The sequence below is a fragment of the Prionailurus viverrinus genome, chromosome A3 (assembly GCF_022837055.1).
Source record: "Prionailurus viverrinus isolate Anna chromosome A3, UM_Priviv_1.0, whole genome shotgun sequence".
In the NCBI taxonomy this organism is placed as follows: Eukaryota; Metazoa; Chordata; class Mammalia; order Carnivora; family Felidae; genus Prionailurus; species Prionailurus viverrinus.
Window position 1 is genome coordinate 60,434,377 of NC_062563.1, and position 20,364 is coordinate 60,454,740.

Below are 20,364 nucleotides of genomic sequence, written 5' to 3' on the forward strand. Positions count from 1 at the left end.
AGAGAAAGAAGATATTCAGTCGCTCTCAATCCTGGCAACCATCATATGTGTTTCGTAGGACAAGTATAGCTTATTGGTGTTATCATTCTAGAAGGAGAGAAAAGAGAATCCCAGGGAAATTAAATGAATTCCTATTACTCTATCCATTGTGCTAGGCCTCCAGAGAGCTATAAGAGAGTTTAAAAGACATAATCCCTTCCCTCAAACAGATTATACGGTAAAACCTTGGACTGTGAGTAACGTGTTCTGGGAGTGTTCCACAAGATGAGTGAACATTTCTAGTAAATTTTAACTTGATAAATGAGCGATATCTTGCAATATGTGTATGTGATGCCAAACATCAAATGGTCACAACTGAGCCACCGGTTCTTGAAATTCGCTTTGATGTACAAGTGATTTGGATTACAAGCATGTTTTTGGAATGAATTATGCCCACAAACTGAGGTTTTACTCTAATCTAACAAGGGTTATAAATTCATAATCTGATAGTGGTAACACATGAAAGGTAAAGTCACAGCCCCAGGTAGCATGGAAATGTTAAGTAGGGGACACAGATCACAGTAATGGAGAGGTGGAGGGTATGGCTCTCGCTAAGGATCACGCTGGTCAGTGACCTTCATAAAGAGACGAGGGATGAGAAAGAATGAAGAGATAAGTGAAGTTGGAAAAACATGAAAGGAAAAGCAAAAAAATGTCAGGATAGGAAAACCTAGGGCAGGACAAGAAGTAAACCCATCTGGCTTGTGGGGAGGACCGTACAGAAAAGTAACAAGCAGTAACACTGCAGTATTTCTTGATGGCACCATATGACAGAGCATCTTGAATGCTTGGACCAGAGTCACTGGAAGCTTTTGAGTAAGTGTAGCATAGTAACTATTTTAAATAAAACACTTGGGTGACAGTGATCAGGATAGATTGTAGTGGGGAGACAGTAGGCAAGGAGAGAGACCAGGGAAAGTATTTCTCTATTTGCTGATTTTAATAGGGAAATTTAAATGTTGTTCAAAAATTTTCTGGTTTCCTCTGTTTGCAAACTAACTATACTTTGCGGATCTTTATACTGTATATTTTGAACACTAAGATTTCAGGCTAAAATTCAACTGCCTCGAATAACAAAGAGCTACACTGCTTAATGAATGGATGCCCTAAGCCTCTGACCATTTGTCCTAGGACAGGCTGATGAAGGTGACACCAGAGTAAGTGGGGAGCTGCATGGAGGGAGAGGGTTGTGCAAAATGAGTACATGAAAGGCTGCTCACCTTTAAGCTCTGGACTCTTGGGACTCAAGGTCAATCTTATAGTAAAATAGATGTGAAAATGGACACTGGCCTGTATGCCCCATGGCCTTCAGAAAACCAGTATAAGGAGGATAGAAAAAAAAAGTTGGACAGTTAATGAAATGCAGTATTCTATACCGTTATCATTGAACCATCTGTTACTTCATTTAGCAGAAAAGTGAGTGTATTTACTATAAAGAGACTTGGCATTTTAAGCCTATATAAGAAATAAGAAGACACCCTGAAATATATCCTTTGGGTAACTAGACATCTGCTTGGAGAGATGGGACTAGTGAGGCTGTGTTAAGACAGATATGTCTTATTCTTAATCCTACCAGTTGGCTAAGGAACCTAAGCTCAAAACTGAGGCCCTCTCAGTGTTGAGGAATAGGGTGTGACCTCATTCCTAAGTGGCAAGAAAATCAAAAAGGAAGGAAGGCAGACAAAGAAGTGGCAAGGGACATTAGAAGTTCAGAAAGCAACTACCTAAACTCTGGAGTAATTGGCCTTACATTACTTCTGTGATCCAGGAAGTGGCTACAGGATAGCCACTGTGATGATGGGATGGTTGAGGAGAGGAAGTCAAGAGCATGAGTGGGGTGGGGGACAATGGGCACAGTGGCATGGGATTGATGACCTTGCAATGGGTAGGAATCTTTTCCTGTGAAGAATATTTTGTGAGACAAACTAAGTGAAATTTTAGAAGTTATCAAAAATTATACCTTTGTTTACATTTTAAACTACTAGAAACAGGTATAAATTAAACGCTTAAAAAAAAAAACAAATCTCATTATTATTATGTCAAGGCTCTGTTCCCATGAGAAAACTTAGGGACAGTGTAAAGAATCATTATTATGATTCTTTCTTAGGAATCATGGTAATTGCTTTAAATAAGTTTCTGTTTTAGTACTCTGTAGTTTGTGTTAATAATTGCTAGCTTAATTGCAGGTTACATTTGCATAATACTTCATTCTTTTATCAAAACACTTTCCCATGTAGTCTCTCATCTCAGTATCCCAATATCTAAAGCTCAGAGAGAAATTCTGTTTCTCAGTTTAGAGACCCAGAATTCTGAAACTCAGTTTGATGTTAATCAGTACTGTCTTTTATAGAGTGATTAAACATAAAGGAACATGCTATGCTCCTTATATGTATTATCTCATTTAATCTTCATGATTAAACCATGAGATTGTTAACATCTCTATTTCCTCTGGTTCTAAAATACTACAAGCTGAGATTTGATTGATTCCTAAGTCTGTGGTTTTAAAATCACTACAATTTACTCAAGATGTCACTTACCTAAGCTCACTGAGCTAGTGTGACAGAAGAGGAAATAGGAATAATCTATTTGTTCTTAATTTTCCCATCTAACCCTAATGGAGAATTTTTACATAATAAATGATCAATCTTTTAAAAAATCATCACACATTGATTTTTAAAGTATATATTTAAATAGTTTGTGTAAAGAATTCTTATGTTTTTTTTGGAAATTCTAAAGATTTAAATGTTTTAAGCAACCCGTTTATCATTCCTTCATATATTTAGCAGAACTCATTAGGTTGAAAAATTACATAGAAATAGTTAGAATTAAAATAAAGTTAGTGAGCAGTTTTGCATTGAAATATGGGTGTTCAGTTCAATTCAGTGAGTTAATTTTGAGTGTTTAGTATTTATAATGTGCTTCAGTCTACACAAAGACATGTTGGCAGTATCCCTCTCTGAAGAAATTTTCAGTCCTTCTTTATAGGATTATGTTTAATAGATCTGAATGTTATTGAAACATATTATTGAGATTCCTAAGTATGATTTCTGTTCTACTTTGGAGGAAGGAATGGGAGGGGAAAGAGGGAGAAATGGTTGTGTGCAGATTGAGGTATGTACTCATAAAACTGTAAGACAAAAAATAATCTAACAGGTACTACAAGAGAGAAAAACAAATACTTTTGGAGGAGCATGAGAAGGGAACCGTCGTATCATCTTGGAATGGAAGGGGAATCAGCAAAGGCCTCAAGACATAGATGATGTTTAAGATGAGCCTTAGTGGATGGATAGAAATCCAAAGTGCATATGAGGGCAGGACATTCACACACAAAAGTATAGTGTCAATGAAAACAGAGGTGTAGTTTTTCTTATACGTACTGTGCGTGTAGATTAATAAAAAGGCACAAGGCAGAAAACAGACTTTGTTGTAGAAGGTCTTGAATACTAGGATGAGGTCTTTAAGAGCAAATGCAGTGAAGTGAAAGACAAATAGTGGGCTGGAGGTATGAGATATATGTGCAAATTTCAGCAGTGGCATTTATGAATTGAGTGAACTTGGGCAAGTCAGTTAATCTCTTTGAGCAATATGGATGTAATAATAATTAGTAATAATTAAAGGTTGAGTGTAAATTTAAAATCTTGTGTGGAAATACTGTGAAAACTGTAAAGCACAACAGGAGTCATTGTGGCCATGGTCGTCATCATATTGTTATGTATATAGTGGGATGTGAAAATTTTGGGGGAGTGAAGTTCTTCATCTGGATCTGTAGTCTAGAAAAATTAAGTTGGCAGGAGTGTAGCAGAAGGATTAATAACAGCAAAAGAAAGAACCAGTGAAGAAGCTATTAAAGTAATTCAGGTTAAAAGTAGTGAAGTTGTGATTAGTATGGTAGAGATATTGCAGAGATACTGTCCCAATTTGGCCTTCATCCAAAAATATACTGAGCACCCACTCTGTTCCTTGACACTAACTCAGCATTCCTGCATAACTACCTCAAAAGAGACAACATGGATAGATACAGGATAGAACTGGCCAAGACTTGGGGAGCAGAGTTAAGAGGAGAGAGGGACATAGAGGGTCACTGGATCTTCCTTTGCTTTCCACTGGAAACACCTTGGTAACAGCACAATGGAGAAGGGACATCTCAAATGCATATGAGCTTAACCCACCTACAGAACAGGTGTTAGGGTGGGTGAGAGATGTTAATAAGGTCAATAAATACTTCCCCGGGTGGGTTTGACTCTGTCTGCTCCCAGTGTGGGTCTGCACTATCTAAGGTATTGAAGGAGGAGAGTTACCAAAACAAAACAAAACAAAACAAAACAAAACAAAAACTCACAAGACCATCCTTAAGAATGTCTTTGACTTGAAAAACCTGACAGAATCCCTTTTTCCCAAGCGAGGTGAGAAAATGTCTTCAACTAAAAAGAATTTCTCACTTTGCTTAAAACAGATCAACTACTGTTTCTATGCTTGCTTGGGTTTGAAGGTGGAAGGAAAAAAAAACGGGTTAAAACCCTACTTGTAAACACCGAGTAAGTTTCCTGGTGATCAGAAATTGATTGAATTTAATTGTACAATCACTTAGTGACTGCACATCCCTTCCAGGAGGTGGAACTGGAGGAGAAAACTATAAGTGAATAAACAACCGTTCTCTCTCATACAGTGCAGTGTACGTGTGTGTCAAAACACATACCACAGAGGACTGTGCATTGAGCTGAAGTTGTATTCTTGATACTGTGTTATAAAAATGGCAAGATACTTACTTCTCTATTTCATACATGTGATATGTTTTTTTACTTCTCCATGAAGGAAATTTTTATGAAGACCAAAGTGATATGTGGGGCTTATTGAAAACTCATACTAATATTAGTTTTGAACAAAATAAAAAAGTCCTCTAATAATGACCCTAAAGTCAGAAGTACTTTGTACATTCCTTCAGAAACACCCTGTGAAATTTTGTGGGATCAAGTCCAAGAGAAGCAGCCCCCTTTGTACAGCATTTTCCATAGAGCTTTTACTACTGGGTTGTCCCTTTACTCAGGAGCTTAAATGAAGTAAAAAATAGGACAGCCTTGCAGATCTTTTTAAGATATAAAGGGAGCATGGGGATAGCCATGGAACCAAGAATTGGTAAAATTAGGAAAAGAAATCATGAAAGTGGGTCTCACATCCTTTTTTAAAAAATCCCTTTCATTCTTTATTCATCTCTTGTTCATTCCTGTCCCTTCCATGTATTAAGGCAGGCTCATATAGCTGTTTTATATGCTACTGACTTTAAATAATCTCTGTATTACAAAGCTGTGTTTTTTCCCTCTCTTTAGGAGATGACCTGGCTCCCACCACTTTCTGCTGTTCAAGCACCTGGCAAAGTGGAACCAAGCAAATTTCCATTTCCAAATAAGGTGAGATCTTGCAACACTCAGGAGGAATATGCTTTACTCACACAGAGATTTTTAGTGGATAGTGGATTTTCCCTTGGTTGTTTTTTCCTCTGTAAATATTCCTGCCAGAGGCATATGGCTTTGATTTTCAACAATTTGCAAGCATGTATTTATTCATCAAAAGGAGAAAATTAAGCTTTGACTTCCATACTTTCTGCAAAATGTGATGCATATTATAATTGTCATTTTATCTAAAAACATTTGTGAAATTGAAATGCATCTTACAATCATTTTATACATTCAGTGTGATTGTGTCTTTTTTTTCTCCTGAAAAGCTATTATTAAATTGATGATGTATCTTAAAATCAATGTCTTAGAATTGAAGACATGTAGTATATCATTGCTCTTGGGGATCTTTTGTAAACCTTAAAATATTTTCTAGGACTTTAAAAGACAAATTTCCATATTTTCTAAGGACAAGCACACACTCAAAAAATCAGCCACAATGTATCTATTTAAATTACATGTGAGTCTAATAGGTTTTATTTTCTATTCTTCACCATACAACTAACACTTAACTACATATTCATAAATATAAAATTATGCAAGTAGAAGCAAAATATAAAAGTGTCCAATACCCTCATCCAGATTTTATTTCCCTACCCAGAGTTTACTCTCAAGAGTTTGGTGTGTACCCTTTTAGCCATCTTCGCTGTGCATTATATACATATATGTGCATATGCAGTTTTAAAAAACTCTTAAGTGGTATAGTTCTACAAACATTTCTTCTAAGAGTTTTTCAGATACCTTGAATGCATATCATTGCTAAATACCAACAGTGCAACTTTTTACAGTGAATTATTAAAATAACATTTCATTATAATTATCACAGTGGTAAATTCCATTCTAAAAGCTGACTTTCATTTCCCTTAACAAAGTGTATTTGGAGATCTTTCCAAGTAAATACATGGAAATGTTCTTCATTATTTAATAGCAGCACAATCTTTTGTCATATGAACTGTAGTTTATTTGGTCAAGCTCCTTTTGATGGATATTGAAATTGTTTATGGTTTGTTGTTATCACAAGCATTAGCACAACCAACATTTTTTGTAATGTCTCTTGTATATCTCTTATTAAATATCTCTAGTACAGATATCTAGAATAGGAATTGGGTGCTGGAAACATGAGAAACCATATTTAGCTTTGACTGTGTTTCAATAGTACTTTTTTATGCATCTTGCCAACGTTTAACATTATCTGGTTTTATATCATTCTGTCTGTAGTGTGGGTGAAAAACTGATATCCCATTGTTTTAATTTGCATTTCTCCAATTACTTTGAAGTTTGAGCATTGACCGTTTTTCCTTTACAAATTGCCCATTTGTATCCATTACCAATTTTAAAAAATGATTTATAGGAACTCCTTATATCTTATTCATTTGTCTGTTATATATGATGCAACTATTTTCTTACAACCTTATTTATGTACCTTTTATACTAGTAAGGTGTTTAATTTTTATGTCAGAGAAAAATTATTTCCTGCTCCAACATTCTAACAGTGTTCTCTCTTTTATTCTCATTTTTTATAGTTTCGTTTTTGGATTTTAAAAAAGTTTTTGTGGATGGTATAACATAGGATTCTAGCTTTCTTCTTTTCAGTGGTTAGGAAATCATTGTTATACTATCAACTAATTAGTCCATGTCCCCCTACCCCCACCACTGGTTTGAAATGCCACCTATGTCAACAATTGAATTTGTTTCAGGACTGTCCATTTGTTTTTGTTTTTGTTTTTCAGTATATTTCTTTAATTCTTTCCCAATAACTTATTTTTAAATCAGAAGTTGACAAGCTTTTTCTGTAAAGGATAACATTGTAAACAGTTTAAGCTTTGCAGACAATACCTAAATGAATGAATGTGGCTATGTTCAAATAAAATTTTATTTACTGAACCAGGTAGTGACACAATATATAAAGAACTCTTATAACCCACCAATAAAAAGATAACTCATTTTAAGAATGGGCAAAGGATTTAAATAGCCATTTCTCCTAAGAAGATCTACAAATGCCTGATTAAGTATATGAAAAGACACTATTGCTACTGTTAATCATTAGAGATACAAATCAGAACCATGGGAGATACTCTTTCGTGTCTACTTAAATGGCTAAAATCAGGGGCACCTTGGTGGCTCAGTTGGTTGAGTGTCTGACTTTGGCTCATGTCATGATTTCGCAGTTTGCGAGTTCAAGCCCTACATCGGGGTCGCTGCTGTCAGCGCAGAGCCCAATTTAGATCCTCTGTCCCCCTCTCTCTGCCCCTGTCCTGCTTGCTCTCGCTCTCTCTCTCTCTCTCTCTCTCTCTCTCTCTCAAAAATAAATAAAACATTAAAAAAAACTAAGAGCTACGGACACCTGGGTGGCTCAGTCAGTTGAGCATCCAGCTTCGGCTCCCGTCATGATCTCACAGGCTCTGTGTGCTAAGAGCTCAGAGCTTGGAGCCTGCTTCGGATTCTGTGTCTCCCTCTCTCTCTGCCCCTCCCCTGCTCACACTCTGTCTCTCTCGCTCTTAAAAATAAATAAAAAATAAAAAAATTAAGAGCCTATTAAATGGCTAAAATCAAAGGCAAACAAACAATATTCAGTGTTGGCAAGAGTATTGAGAAACTGGAACTCTGTTATCAATTGCTGGTAGGATCTAAAAAGAAGCAGCCTTTTTGAAAGACACTTTAACAGTTCCTCAAAAGTTTAACATCAGGTTATCATATAATCCAGCAATTCCACTCCTGGGTATCTATTCAAGAGAATTGAAAAGGAATGCTACTGGATTATATATATATCTGTTTACTGAACTCCTTTTCATTCTGCTAGATTTTTTTTTTTTGGTAGACTTATATTTTCCAAGTGGGGAGAAACAGAATATGTAGCAGTAAAATACATAACATGTTAGATTATGATGTATAGTGAAAGGAAGATAATGGATGCTGATGGTGAATGGGGGTGGATGAATATTAAATAGAGAGCTTAAGCAAGACCATCCTAAGGAGGTGACACTTGAGCTGAAGGAAGAGAAGGAGTGAGTTACACAGACAAGTCGAGGAAGGGAGTTCTGGGCAGATGGAAGTGAAAGTGCCTGCATGCTGGAGGGACCACAGGGCCACTGGGGTCAGGGCAGAGCAACCCAGGCAAGGAACAGTAAGTGGCACAGTGAGGTAAATGTAGTCACATTATGCTGGGACAGTAGGGCCACTAAAAGATTTGGGGCTTTACATGAAATAAAAAGCTGTTAAGAGTTTTGCAAATAACAAATGCATTCCATTTTATCCTTCTTATTGTGTCGGCTGGAGTCTATACATTTTTTTGTCATATTCATGACATTAATAAGGATTATTCTAATCATTGAGTATAATTGTTAACAGTGAGTATAAGAATTGCGTATTATAGGTCCAGCTGAGGTAGCTTCCTTCTATTTCTAGCTTTCTGAACATTTAATTTTTTTTCATGTTTAAAACTTAAGGTACAATTTGCAAGTAGCAAATTACTCTTTTTTAGTATCCTGCAGGTTTTGAGACCACCACACTCAAGGTACAGAAGCATTTCATCGCCACCCAAAACTCCCCCTTGATACTCTCTAGTCAACACCTGCTGTACCCCAATCCCTAGCAATTGCTAATATGTTTTCCAGAGTATATATGAATAGAACAAGTTTGAATTTAGTTGAAATTTATTCAATATTTATTGAGATGTTCATAATTTTTTTCTTTAATCTGCTAATATAGAAAATTACATGAATAGATTCTCTAATTTTTTTAATCACCTGTATATTTCTATTATTAGCTTCCTTGACTATGGTGTATTGTTCATTTGATACACTCTTGGATTCAATATGCCAATATTTAATTTAGGAATGTTACTCCTGTGTTCATAAGTGATCTTGGTCTAGTTATCTTTTTGTGTATGTTTGTTCAGTTTTGACATCAGGAATATAATTGCCTTCTATAATGAATTCTTTAGCTTTCTACCTTTTTCTGTATTCTGGGACAGTTTAAATAACATGCCAGTTTCCCCCTCCTTAAAGGGGTGAAGTAACTCAACCGTAAGACATACTGTACATAATTTTCTTTTAAGAGTAGATCTCGAATTATATTTTCATTTTCTTGTATGCCTATTGGCTTTTTCAAATTTTCTGCCTCTTCTTCGGTTAATCTTTCTTTGTTCCTTTTTTTTCCTCCTTTAGGGTTTTCAAACATATACATAATATCCTGTGTTTCTAGTAATTGCCTTTTAATGTTTAATACATTAACCTATTTAAACTTATTTTTATCAACACCTACAATTAACTTATATCCATATTCTACCCCCAAATATAAAACAATTAGTTTTAGTTTGGTCTTCCCTCACCATCATTTCTCAGTTTGAGATTACTGTATTTCAAATTGTCATTATTAGAACCATTTTCCAGCATTACACCTTAACAATTATTTGTTAGCTCCTTAATTGGTCCTTAATTGGTCATTGTTTCTTGTGTCTCGAGTCTTTTTTTTTTTTAACATTTGCTTATTGTTTTGCTAGAGTGTATTTTTTAGCAGGTTTTTAGTCCAGACTTGACCTAAAGTCTCTGATAGTCCTTTTCTGCACTTAGCTTCAATCCTTACACTTCTCCTCTTTGTTTGATCGTTCCTTCAATAATATCATCTAGGCCTCTTGCTTTAAATACTCTCCATGCCAAGTATATGACTTGTAAATTTATTTCTCTAGACCTTTCTCTGTGCCCCAAACTCCATACTTGTATTTGTACGAACTTACACGACATCTTCACTTGGGTACCTAACAAATAGCTTAAGCTTGATATATTAAAAACTGAGCTCTCAATCCCCCCCACAAACCTTTGATCCCAGTGCTTCTCAGTAAGTGATTTCTCCATTTTTGCATCTGGCTCAAGCCAAAAACCTTAGAGTCATCTGTATTTGTTTTCTAAGACACCTGTAACAAAATACACAAAGTGAGCAGCTTAAAGTAAAAGAAATTTATTTCCTCAGAGTTCTGGAGGCTGGAAGTGTGAAATCAGGTGTCAGCAGGGCCTTGCTCATTCTGAAGGTTCTAGGGAAGAATCTTCCTTGCCTCTTCCCAGCTTCTGATGACTGTCAGAAGTCTGCCATATTCTTTGGCTTGTAGCTACATCACTTTCATTTCTGCCTCTACAGTCACATGGCTGTCTTCCCTCTCTGTGTGTCTATGTCTCAATCTCCCTTCTATTATAAGGACCGCAGTCATTAGATTTAGGGCCCACCCTAATCTAGTGTGTCCTTGATTTTACCTGTGAGAACCCTATATCCACATGAAGTCAAATGTACAGATTCTGAGCAGAGATGAGCTTTTGGAGGATGCTATTCAGCTCAGTACACCATCCTTGACTACTCTTTCTCTCGTCCCACACATCCAACCCATAATTAAATCATGTCTACTCTACTTTGAAGATATATCTTGAATCTAAATCCTTCCCCTACCATCACAGCTACCTCCGGTCTACACTCTCTCACCTTTTGCATTAATTATTGCAATAACTCCCTAACTAGTCTTCCTGTTTCCATACTTGCTCTACCTGCCACTTTGTTCTGAGCCATGATCACATCTAGTTTGGACTCTTACAATTCTCCAACCATTTACCCTAGCCTCTAATACACAGCCTATTCTCCACACAGTAGCCTCAACAATACTTTTTTGAGTCTTGCATTTTAATCCATTCAGCCACTCTGTGTCTTTAAATTGGAGAATTTAATTCATTTACATTTGAAGTAAGTACTGATACTGTCATTTTGTTAATTGTTTCCTAGCTGTTTTTGTAGTTCCTTTCTGTTTTCTCCTTCTCTCGCTCTCTTCCTTTGTGGTGTGATGACTTTCTTTAGTGGTATGCTTGTATTCCTGTATCTTTTCTGTATTTACTATAGGTTTTTGCTTTATGATTACCATGAGGCTTACGTATAACAATTTATATCCATAACAGTCTATTTTAAATTGATAACAACTTAACTTTGATCACATTAAAGCTGAACATTTTTATTCTCTCCCTGCCATGTTTTAGTTTTGGTGTCACACTTCACATATTTTTGTCTTGTGTATACCCTAACTAATTATTGTAATCATGGCTATTTTTACCACTTCTATCTTTTAACCATCATTCTACCTTTATAATAATTAATCCACTACCTTAACTATATATTTACTTTTCCAGTAAGATTTACTCTTTCAGATGTTTTCTTGTTATTAATTAGACCACTTCTTTTCAGTTTCATGATGTTCATTCAGCATTATCTCTTGCAAGGCTGGTTAGTATGATGAACTCCTTTAGTTTTTCCTTGTCTAGAAAACTCTTGATCTCTCCTCTCCTTCAATTCTTGATGATAACTTTGCTGGGTCGAGTATTCTTGGTTAGAAGATTTTTTTCTTCCAGTACTTTACATACATCCTGCCACTCCCTTCTGACCTGAAGAGTTTGTGCTGAAACTCTTATGGGAGTTCCCTTGTGTATAACAAGTTGCTGCTCTTACTGCTTTTAATATTCTCTTTTTGTCTTTAATTTTTGACATTGTAATCATAATGTGCCTTGGTGTGGGTCTCTTTGGATTCATCTTTTTGGAACTCTCTGGTATTCCTGGATCTGGATTTCTGTTTCTTTCTCCAAGGTAGGGAAATTTTCAGCCATTATTTCTTCAAATAAGATTTTTGTCTGTTTCTCTTTTTCTCTTCCTTCTGGGAGCCCTGTAATGCAAATGTTAGTCTGTTCTCCTATATGTCCCTTAAACTATCTTATTTCATTCCTTTTTTTTCTCTTTTTGCTCCTTTGTTTGGTGAGTTCCATTGCCTTGTCTTTGAGTAGACTGGTCCTTTCTTACGTGTATTTTTCAGTTCATCATTGTATTCTTCACCTCTGTGACTTCTGTTTTGTACCTTCTTATATTTTACATCTCTTTGTTGAAATTCTCACTATGTTCATCCATTCTTCTCACCAGTTCAGTAAGCATTATTATGACCATTTCTTTGAACTTTTTATCAAGTAAATTATCTCTTTCATTAAGGTTTTTGTTTCCGAAGTTTTGCTTTCATTTGGAACACATTCCTCTCTCTCTTCATTTTGCTTGATTCTCTGCTGGTTTCTATATAGTAGGTCTGACAACCACTTCAACCAGTCTTGAAGGAGTGACCCCATGTAGCAAATGAACCTTTTTATTCAGCCCTGCCCAGATCTTGGTCATCTCTCAAACCTCTGTGCTTGTCCAGAGCCTATTATATTTTTAACAGCCCCCAGTAGTTGAGGATGTGTCAAAACATGTCAATGTCCCAAAAGAAAGGATCACAGCACCTAGATTCAAGCTGACTACAAACCAGAGCCTCAGGCAGCAGCTTTTAAAGGATGCAAACTTATACAATCCTGAGGGACCACAGGCATAAGCACTGTTGACCCCCAGAGCCAGGCAATCTGGAAGTGTTCCCTGGGCAGCAAAAGCAAAAGTTTGGGCTCCAAGGGACTGTATTCTGGGAGATACCAGCAAGCTAGGGCAAGCCAGAAGGAGAATGCAAAGATGGTTTCCACAGCACATGTTCCTTGACAGCAGTTCCATAAGCCACTAAGATATGTGTCATTCCAAAAGCCTGCCTCTCAGTCTGGAGCTCCAAGACAAGCAAAGTGGCTTCCTTCACAGAAAGACTGGGGGCAAGAGGCTGTGCCTCAGTCTACTCTCTGTGCAGTGCCCTGGATGTGGTAGCCTGCTGAGAACCTTCCTCTGATTGCCACAGTCCTACGGGACCCAGGAACACAAGCTCCTCAGGCCACCAGATCCAGGTGATCAAGAGGCATCCCCTGGGCATCTGCTCTAAACATCAGTAACCAAACACACGTGAAGCTCCCCTCCAAGAGACATGGCATTCTAAAACACAGTCAGGATGAGTGCAAAGATAGCACCCACCCTCTGAAATAGCTGGAAAGGATTGCAGTCAGCTCCTAGATGCATGTTTAATTAGTAGCCTGCCCTGGAGGCCATAGCCATGATCATTAGCTACTAGGCCTCCTTCACAGAAAGACTGAGCTCCTAGGCCTGTTGCTTCTTGCTGTGTCCTTTGAACTCTTCTCCATTGGTTACAGTCTGTTGAACCTGTGAGTTTAAGCCCAACTGGCTACCCCAACCAGGCAATGTAGAGATGTGCCCTGGCAGCAGTCACAGAAATCAGGGCATCAGACAGGGATATGAGCTCCTCTCTGGGTGACATCTATTATTAGTCCCCTGTGACCAGGATCAAGTTTTTTTTTTTTTTTTAGAGAAACTTATTCCATATATATCTGTGGACTCAGTGTGTCTGCAGGAGGAGGTAAGGTCAAGATCTTCCTATGTCACCATCTTTTTTTAATGTTTCTTTATTTTTTCAACGTTTATTTATTTTGGGGACAGAGAGAGACAGAGCATGAACGGGGGAGGGGCCGAGAGAGAGGGAGACACAGAATCGGAAACAGGCTCCAGGCTCTGAGCCATCAGCCCAGAGCCCGACGCGGGGCTCGAACTCACGGACCGCGAGATCGTGACCTGGCTGAAGTCGGACGCTTAACCGACTGCGCCACCCAGGCGCCCCCCTATGTCACCATCTTTAACCAGAACCTGCATGTCCCTCTTACATTCAGAATTTCTCAGTAGCATTCTCCCACACAAAATACCATGCAAAATCCTTATAATTTTTGTATATAATCCTGCCAAAATAATAGCTTGACCCAAAGTACAATCAAATAAGCATTTTTATTACCTAAACATATCCATGGTTTAAGTACAATTTCTGGTGTAATTGAGCACACATACCAAGGCACATTTGGTTGTGACTTTTCCAAAAGAATTGTAGAAATTTGTTTTGTTGAATGTACATGGTTAAGTTTAAGTAGTAATCTACTTCCTGTGGTAAAATTGAGCCCTTATCTCATTAGTACAAAAAAATTACTTTTCAAGGCAGAAATTAAGTTATAAGAATCTTATCTTCTACCCAAAAAGATACTTATTAAATATCAGCTAGGGCACAGAATTTCAAATTTAAATTTTAAAATGTGTGTTATTTAGGGGTGCCTGGGTGGCTCAGTTGGTTAAACATCTGACTCTTGATTTCAGCTCAGGTCATGATCTCATGGTCCATTAGATTGAGCCCTGTGCCAGGCTCCTGCTGGGCTTGGAGCCTGCTTAAGATTTTCTCTCTGCTCCTCTCACCCCCTGCGTGGGTGCTCACTCTCTCTCTCTCTCTCTCTCTCTCTCTCTCTCAAAACAAAACAAAACAAAACAAAAACTAATTGTGTGTCATTTAGGACTTTCATAGGACTTTGGTGGAGTTATGTTACCCTAGATCTTTTTGCCTTGCCCGAGAAAGAAAGAATAAGTCATTTTACAAAGTGTAAGAACATTGCATAATTTTAATAATACTTCTCTTTCAAAAAGCTTATGATAAGTACTATTAACTTATCTTGTACAGATGAAATAAGATTGGATTAGTGTCCTATTTCTGCTGTTAACAAATTACCACAAACTTAGTGACTTAAGACCACACAAATTTATGATCTTACAACTCTGGAAGTCAGAAGTCTGAGCTAAAATCAAAGTGTTGGTGGACTGCATTCCTTCTGAATGCTCTAAGCAAGACTTTGTTTTCTTGCCGTTCTCAGTTTCTACAAGCTGCCCTTGTGACTTAGTTCATCGCCCTCATCATTCTGACCTCTGACTTCCTTGTCACGTCTCCTTCTCTGACTCTCTTTCCTCCTTCCCTCTATTATAAAGGCCCTTGTAATTATATTGGGTCTACTTAGATAACCCAGGATAATCTCCTATCTCAAAATTGTTAATTTAATCATATCTGTGAATTCCTTTTGTCATAAGCAGCAGCATATTCACAGGGTCCAGGAAATAGGATACAGACATCTTTGAAGGAGCCCACTGTGCCTACTACAAAGATTGTTGCTAATTTTCACACACACAGTGTATCTCTCTTAACCTGTATCTCAACTAATTAGCATTTTGACAACTGGGGCTTGCAGTTCATTAATTAGATTATTAATGTTTGAGATTATCACTATTGCTAGTGTGCAGGAGCAAGAATTATTTATGGAATTTGAGGGGCAAAATCTCCAAAATGACTAATAAATAACAAAAGTAAGCCCTTATTAAGATTGAAGGGGTGATTTGACCTCACGAAGAAAATCTTTTTAACTGGGCATTGAGTAACCAGTACCACTAAATTAATTAGCTAAATACTTCCGAGAATTTCCCCAATTTGTCTGGGTATTGAAGGACATAATGTATAGTAAAGTCCATTGATAATGAACTTGGATATATTTTTTCTGTTCTCTGAAGACTTAATTTGGTGTTATAGTTCCCTAGACAAAAACTACCAGACATGTTTGCTTCATTCTTTAAATCTCAAAAGTAACTGAAGTCGGTTAAAAAAAAAAAAAAAAACAAAAAACACGGTTTGCCATTATCAGGTATTTAAACCCAGGGAAAAAAAATTTAATTTGCCCTTTTCTCTTCATTTCTGTAGCAGTCTTCTAAATTTTGAAATGCAAGTAAAGGACTCAAAGTTGTAGAACCTTTTCCATTCTCAGAAGGCATATGTGCAAATTTTAATGATATTTCACAAACATCTGTGGCAATGGATGCTGACTTTGATGGGTTCAAACATGGTCTGGAACTATTCTTACTGATCAGTGTGTAAAGCATTATACATAAGGATTCTAGAATCATCTTAGAAATGATAATCCTATTGCCCTTTTGTACCCTTGAAGGAGAATGAAGCCAGCAAGTATGAAGGAAAGGGCTTTAAAGTTCCAAAGTTCATTTTCTATGTCCCTCTTGTGGTTCCTAGCATGCTTTAAGGTTTACCACAACATGTTTGGACTAAAACTCCATATTTAGAGTTACCTTGAAACAAACATTTAAATTAATTATAAATTACATTATTTCAACTCTTCTGAGATTTACTGAAAAGAATGAGAAGAAAGTGATAGGTGGGAGTGACGGGAGATCCCAAATCAGGTAATTCTTTTTCCTGTAGTGACTAGCTTTATGTGTGGGTCTGAAAATAAGAGAAGATATAGTTCTATTTCTTGCCTTTTATAATTCTAATGATTGATTGATAAGCAAGGAGTGATATGAGTGGAGCAGTCCTCAAATGGTCCCCAAAAGCCATTTTTAAGTAGTATCTCACAGTATAAGGATCCTCCTTAAGCTACATGGCTTAAGAACTTCTGTGTTTTATTGATCTCAGGTAGATATTTTTTTTAGATTTTAAATTCCCTAAAATCAGGATTTGTTTTATAGTTGATGATGTCTTACAATTACTTGGCAGTAATTTTCTTTCATAGTAATACATGAGGGAATGTAGCCTCCTACAGTTTTGATGGCATGTTACATCTGATGAAATATAGTCTTTATTACAGTGCTTCTTGAAGGGCTTTCTCAGATACCAGGGTGCTTGGTTATTTCCATCTCCAGCAAAATGATTTATACGAACTTTACTTTCCAGATAAACACCACATGTAAAGAAGGTTTAGGATTCCCAATACCAAATGATACTTTAGATGTTGGGAATTCAGGACTCAGAGACAGAGAAAAATAAATTCCATCTGTAGATACCCTTGTAAGTAACCAGAAGAGGCTCTCCCCTTTGTGCAAGTGTCAGAATGATGCACACTTGATGAATGACACTGGCAAACCAGAAGCATTCAATTAACCTTAGCAATGTCCTGTTACAGGATTGCAGGCAACTTTTTTTTTTAATACTTTACTCCTTTTCTGAATTTTCTTAATGAATAGATATTACTTTTGTTTGTTTCTTTAAGTAAGTAAATGCTCCTTAATAAGATAAAGCCACCCTTGGGTCAAGACAGTAATAATAGTAGCATTCTTTTGATGACATTTACTATCAAGTTGTACACTTCAACTATGTGCAATTTATGTCATGCAATTTGTACCTTAATAAAGCTGAGCTTGTCTTTTTTTTTAAAGAGTCATAGTTGAAAAGATCATTTCTGTAGTGGCAGTATGACACAGTACAGTGAAAACATAAAGCAGATAAGTCCTTCTGAGATTCAGGAAGATTTCAAAGAGCACGTAACTCTTGAGCTTTTTTATTCTGAGCCTTGAAGAAAGAATGAAGTTTACCAAGCAGAAAACAGAAAATGGCAGGACATGCATCCCCAAGGACAAGGAAAGCCTGCAAAGGCTTGAAGCACTCTTGCAGAGCAGTCATGACATCCCTTTCAGCCCTAGGTTATAAGATTTTGTATACACATCATCTCCACTACTAACTCACCAGACACCCAGGCCCTATAGGCAGGGATTTGGTGCACTCACTCTATAACTCTTAAGGTGCCTGACAGAACCTTGCAGCCCTTGTAGAGTGCTCCCAGAGGAGTCTAAAATAAAAATGCACAGATGGGGTTAGCAACTCCCTAAGCTACTTATGGAAAACTTAGTAAGAGCCTTTGAGAGAGAGTAGAGAGAGAGAGAAGGCCTTTGAGACAGAAGCTATAGGTGTATGGGTGTCTGGGTGTCTGGGTGGGGTGGCAGGAAGTATAACATGGGAAGGATATAAGTGCCTGAGCCTTTGGGAGGGAGGAGCTTTGTTTCCCTCTACTCTGAACCCAGTCTGGCTCTGGCTTAGTGAAGGATGAAGGATCTGTACACTCTGTGGTAGCCGCAGGGTTTTGCAGCTACCTACGCAGGGCAGGGTTCCTTCAAGAAGCAGCAGCCACAGGCCCTGTTGTTGGCCAGCAGAGACCTAATCAAAATGAGGACAGTGTCCTTGGGACCTAATCTTGGGAGAAGGCTCATAAGGTAACTCACACCCTCCACCAGCCAACTGGCTACATGCTAGCCCAATGTCGGTGAGGATGACAATGGAACATCATTCGTACCCACAGAGTGCCATGGTCAAGAAACACTGGGATTAGAGCCAGTATTTTCAAGCTAGTATTTGTTGGTTCAGTGCACCACCCAGAAGACCTCAGTTACGAACATGACATTACATATTAGAACAAAGCCTTTATTTTATTGTGCATCTCCAGAAGTTTCCTTCTTTCCAGAAGGGCAGACTTTTATGGTGACTTTTTCTCACCAATTACTTTAATCATTTTCTACCTTTCTTCACTACCCACACAAAATAGAAACAATAATCATCATTAATTACACAAATGTTTTAGGTAAAATTCAAAGTTCATGATCTCTGAAATATATGCTCTTACAGTATGTAATTATAATTCAGGTTATCTGTGAGCTTATTTTTGGTTCTCTGCTCAGAGTCTATGGTCTGTAGTCGTCATCTGAGGTTTAGGGTATCTAACGTGTACCCAGAAATAAAATGAGCTGTTTCCCAAGAGTGTCAGTAAACAGTCTTATAAAAATTCCTACTTTTTCTTTTAAGAACAAACTTAATGCTGAAAACTATCTCAGTTACCATGTTTGTCTATTTGATGGTGAGTGAATATTTACCTCTCTAGTACAAGACACCTTCAGTATGTCAAAATCTACCCATGGCTCAGAGGAGTCGATTACATAGAACTCAAAGTACTTTTCACATATCAAAGCTAACATTCATTTATGTTCAGATATAAACTCTAATTAGAAAAGATGGAAAACATACCAGTCCATTTGAAGGATTTAACTGTGGACATCTTCTTAGTACCAACTATCCAAAGTAGGGCCAAATCATTTATTTATGAGGATTATACTTTAGCCCATCAGTTCAGGACCAGCAGTGTATTTCATTTTAATACACTGTTTCCAAAACCTGAATCTCAGGTTAAGAGTTGAGCTTCTTCTTTTTCTGCAGATGAATAGCTCATTATTACCAGCATTGATATTAAAAGCATCTCTGTGTGATTCAGTCAGCCTAGCAGAGTGGGAATCCCTTCCGCTCCTGACTTTCCCACCCAGCCCCCACCCAATAGTCTGGCTGGTTTTGTACTGTTCCAGTGGATTCCTTTTTAAAACATCACATAGGTTTGAATATGCAACAAGTCACATTAAAGGACATTTCCTGTCCCATGACAAACATATTCATGGAGCAAACTTCTAGTAAAATATTTTAAACTATATAATAGAAGTGAATTCCATTTCACTCAGTTTTTGTCCCATGCACTAAAATTATAAAGAAGTTCCACTGGATTTTATATGCTGTGCTTATTCTTTTACATTCCTACCATCTCAATTAATTCATTCTTTCGTAACTCTCCTTATATTTCATACTAAACGGGAATTTTGCAAGGAAGAAGGATGTGAATTCCCAAAACAAAATTTAGAATTCCACTTTAATGCAAATAAAATGAGATTCAATCACTATTTACCTAAACAGTAACTAAACTCAAAATACTATGGAGTACTGACTTTCCACTGTTTCAGGTAAGTGGAAATCTGTAGTAATCTTTCCGTCCACCAATATGAGACTGATAACAATTGTTCAGTGGAGTGCCCCTGGGGGCCTGGATGCTGGCCTCATCTGCAGAAAGGTGATGAGAGTAGAGAATCAAAGGGAAGTGGGTTAGATTAAAAGTCAGCAATATAATAAATCCTAATAAATAAATCCTAGTAATATGAACTAAAACCATAAACCTCATGGAAGGAAACATATAGATAAATTTATGACTTTGGATTTGGCAGCAGATTCTCAGATATGACACCAAAAGCATGAACAATGACAACAAAAATTAAATAAACTGAACTTCATTAAAATTAAAAACTTCTGTACATTATGTGATGGGGTGAGGGTGAGGAAGCATTTGTTATTAAATTGTTGGAGTTTTGGAACGAGTGAAAAAAAAAACTGTGCATTAAAGGACATTACCAATAAGGTGAAAAGACAGCTGACAGAATGGGAGGAAATATTTGTAAATCATATGTCTGATAAGAGTCTATTATCCAGAATATA

General features: G+C 37.1%; 1 protein-coding gene across 8 annotated transcripts in view; it reads left to right on the forward strand.

Moving 5' to 3' along the window:
• AFF3 (ALF transcription elongation factor 3) overlaps nucleotides 1-20,364 on the forward strand; it is a 572,861-nt gene that overhangs the window by 364,734 nt on the left and 187,763 nt on the right. For all 8 annotated transcript variants that reach the window (XM_047854476.1, XM_047854481.1, XM_047854474.1 and 5 more), the window contains one exon: nucleotides 5,364-5,444. In XM_047854476.1, coding sequence (XP_047710432.1) covers nucleotides 5,364-5,444 — 81 coding nt within the window. The remainder of the gene's footprint in view (nucleotides 1-5,363; nucleotides 5,445-20,364) is intronic.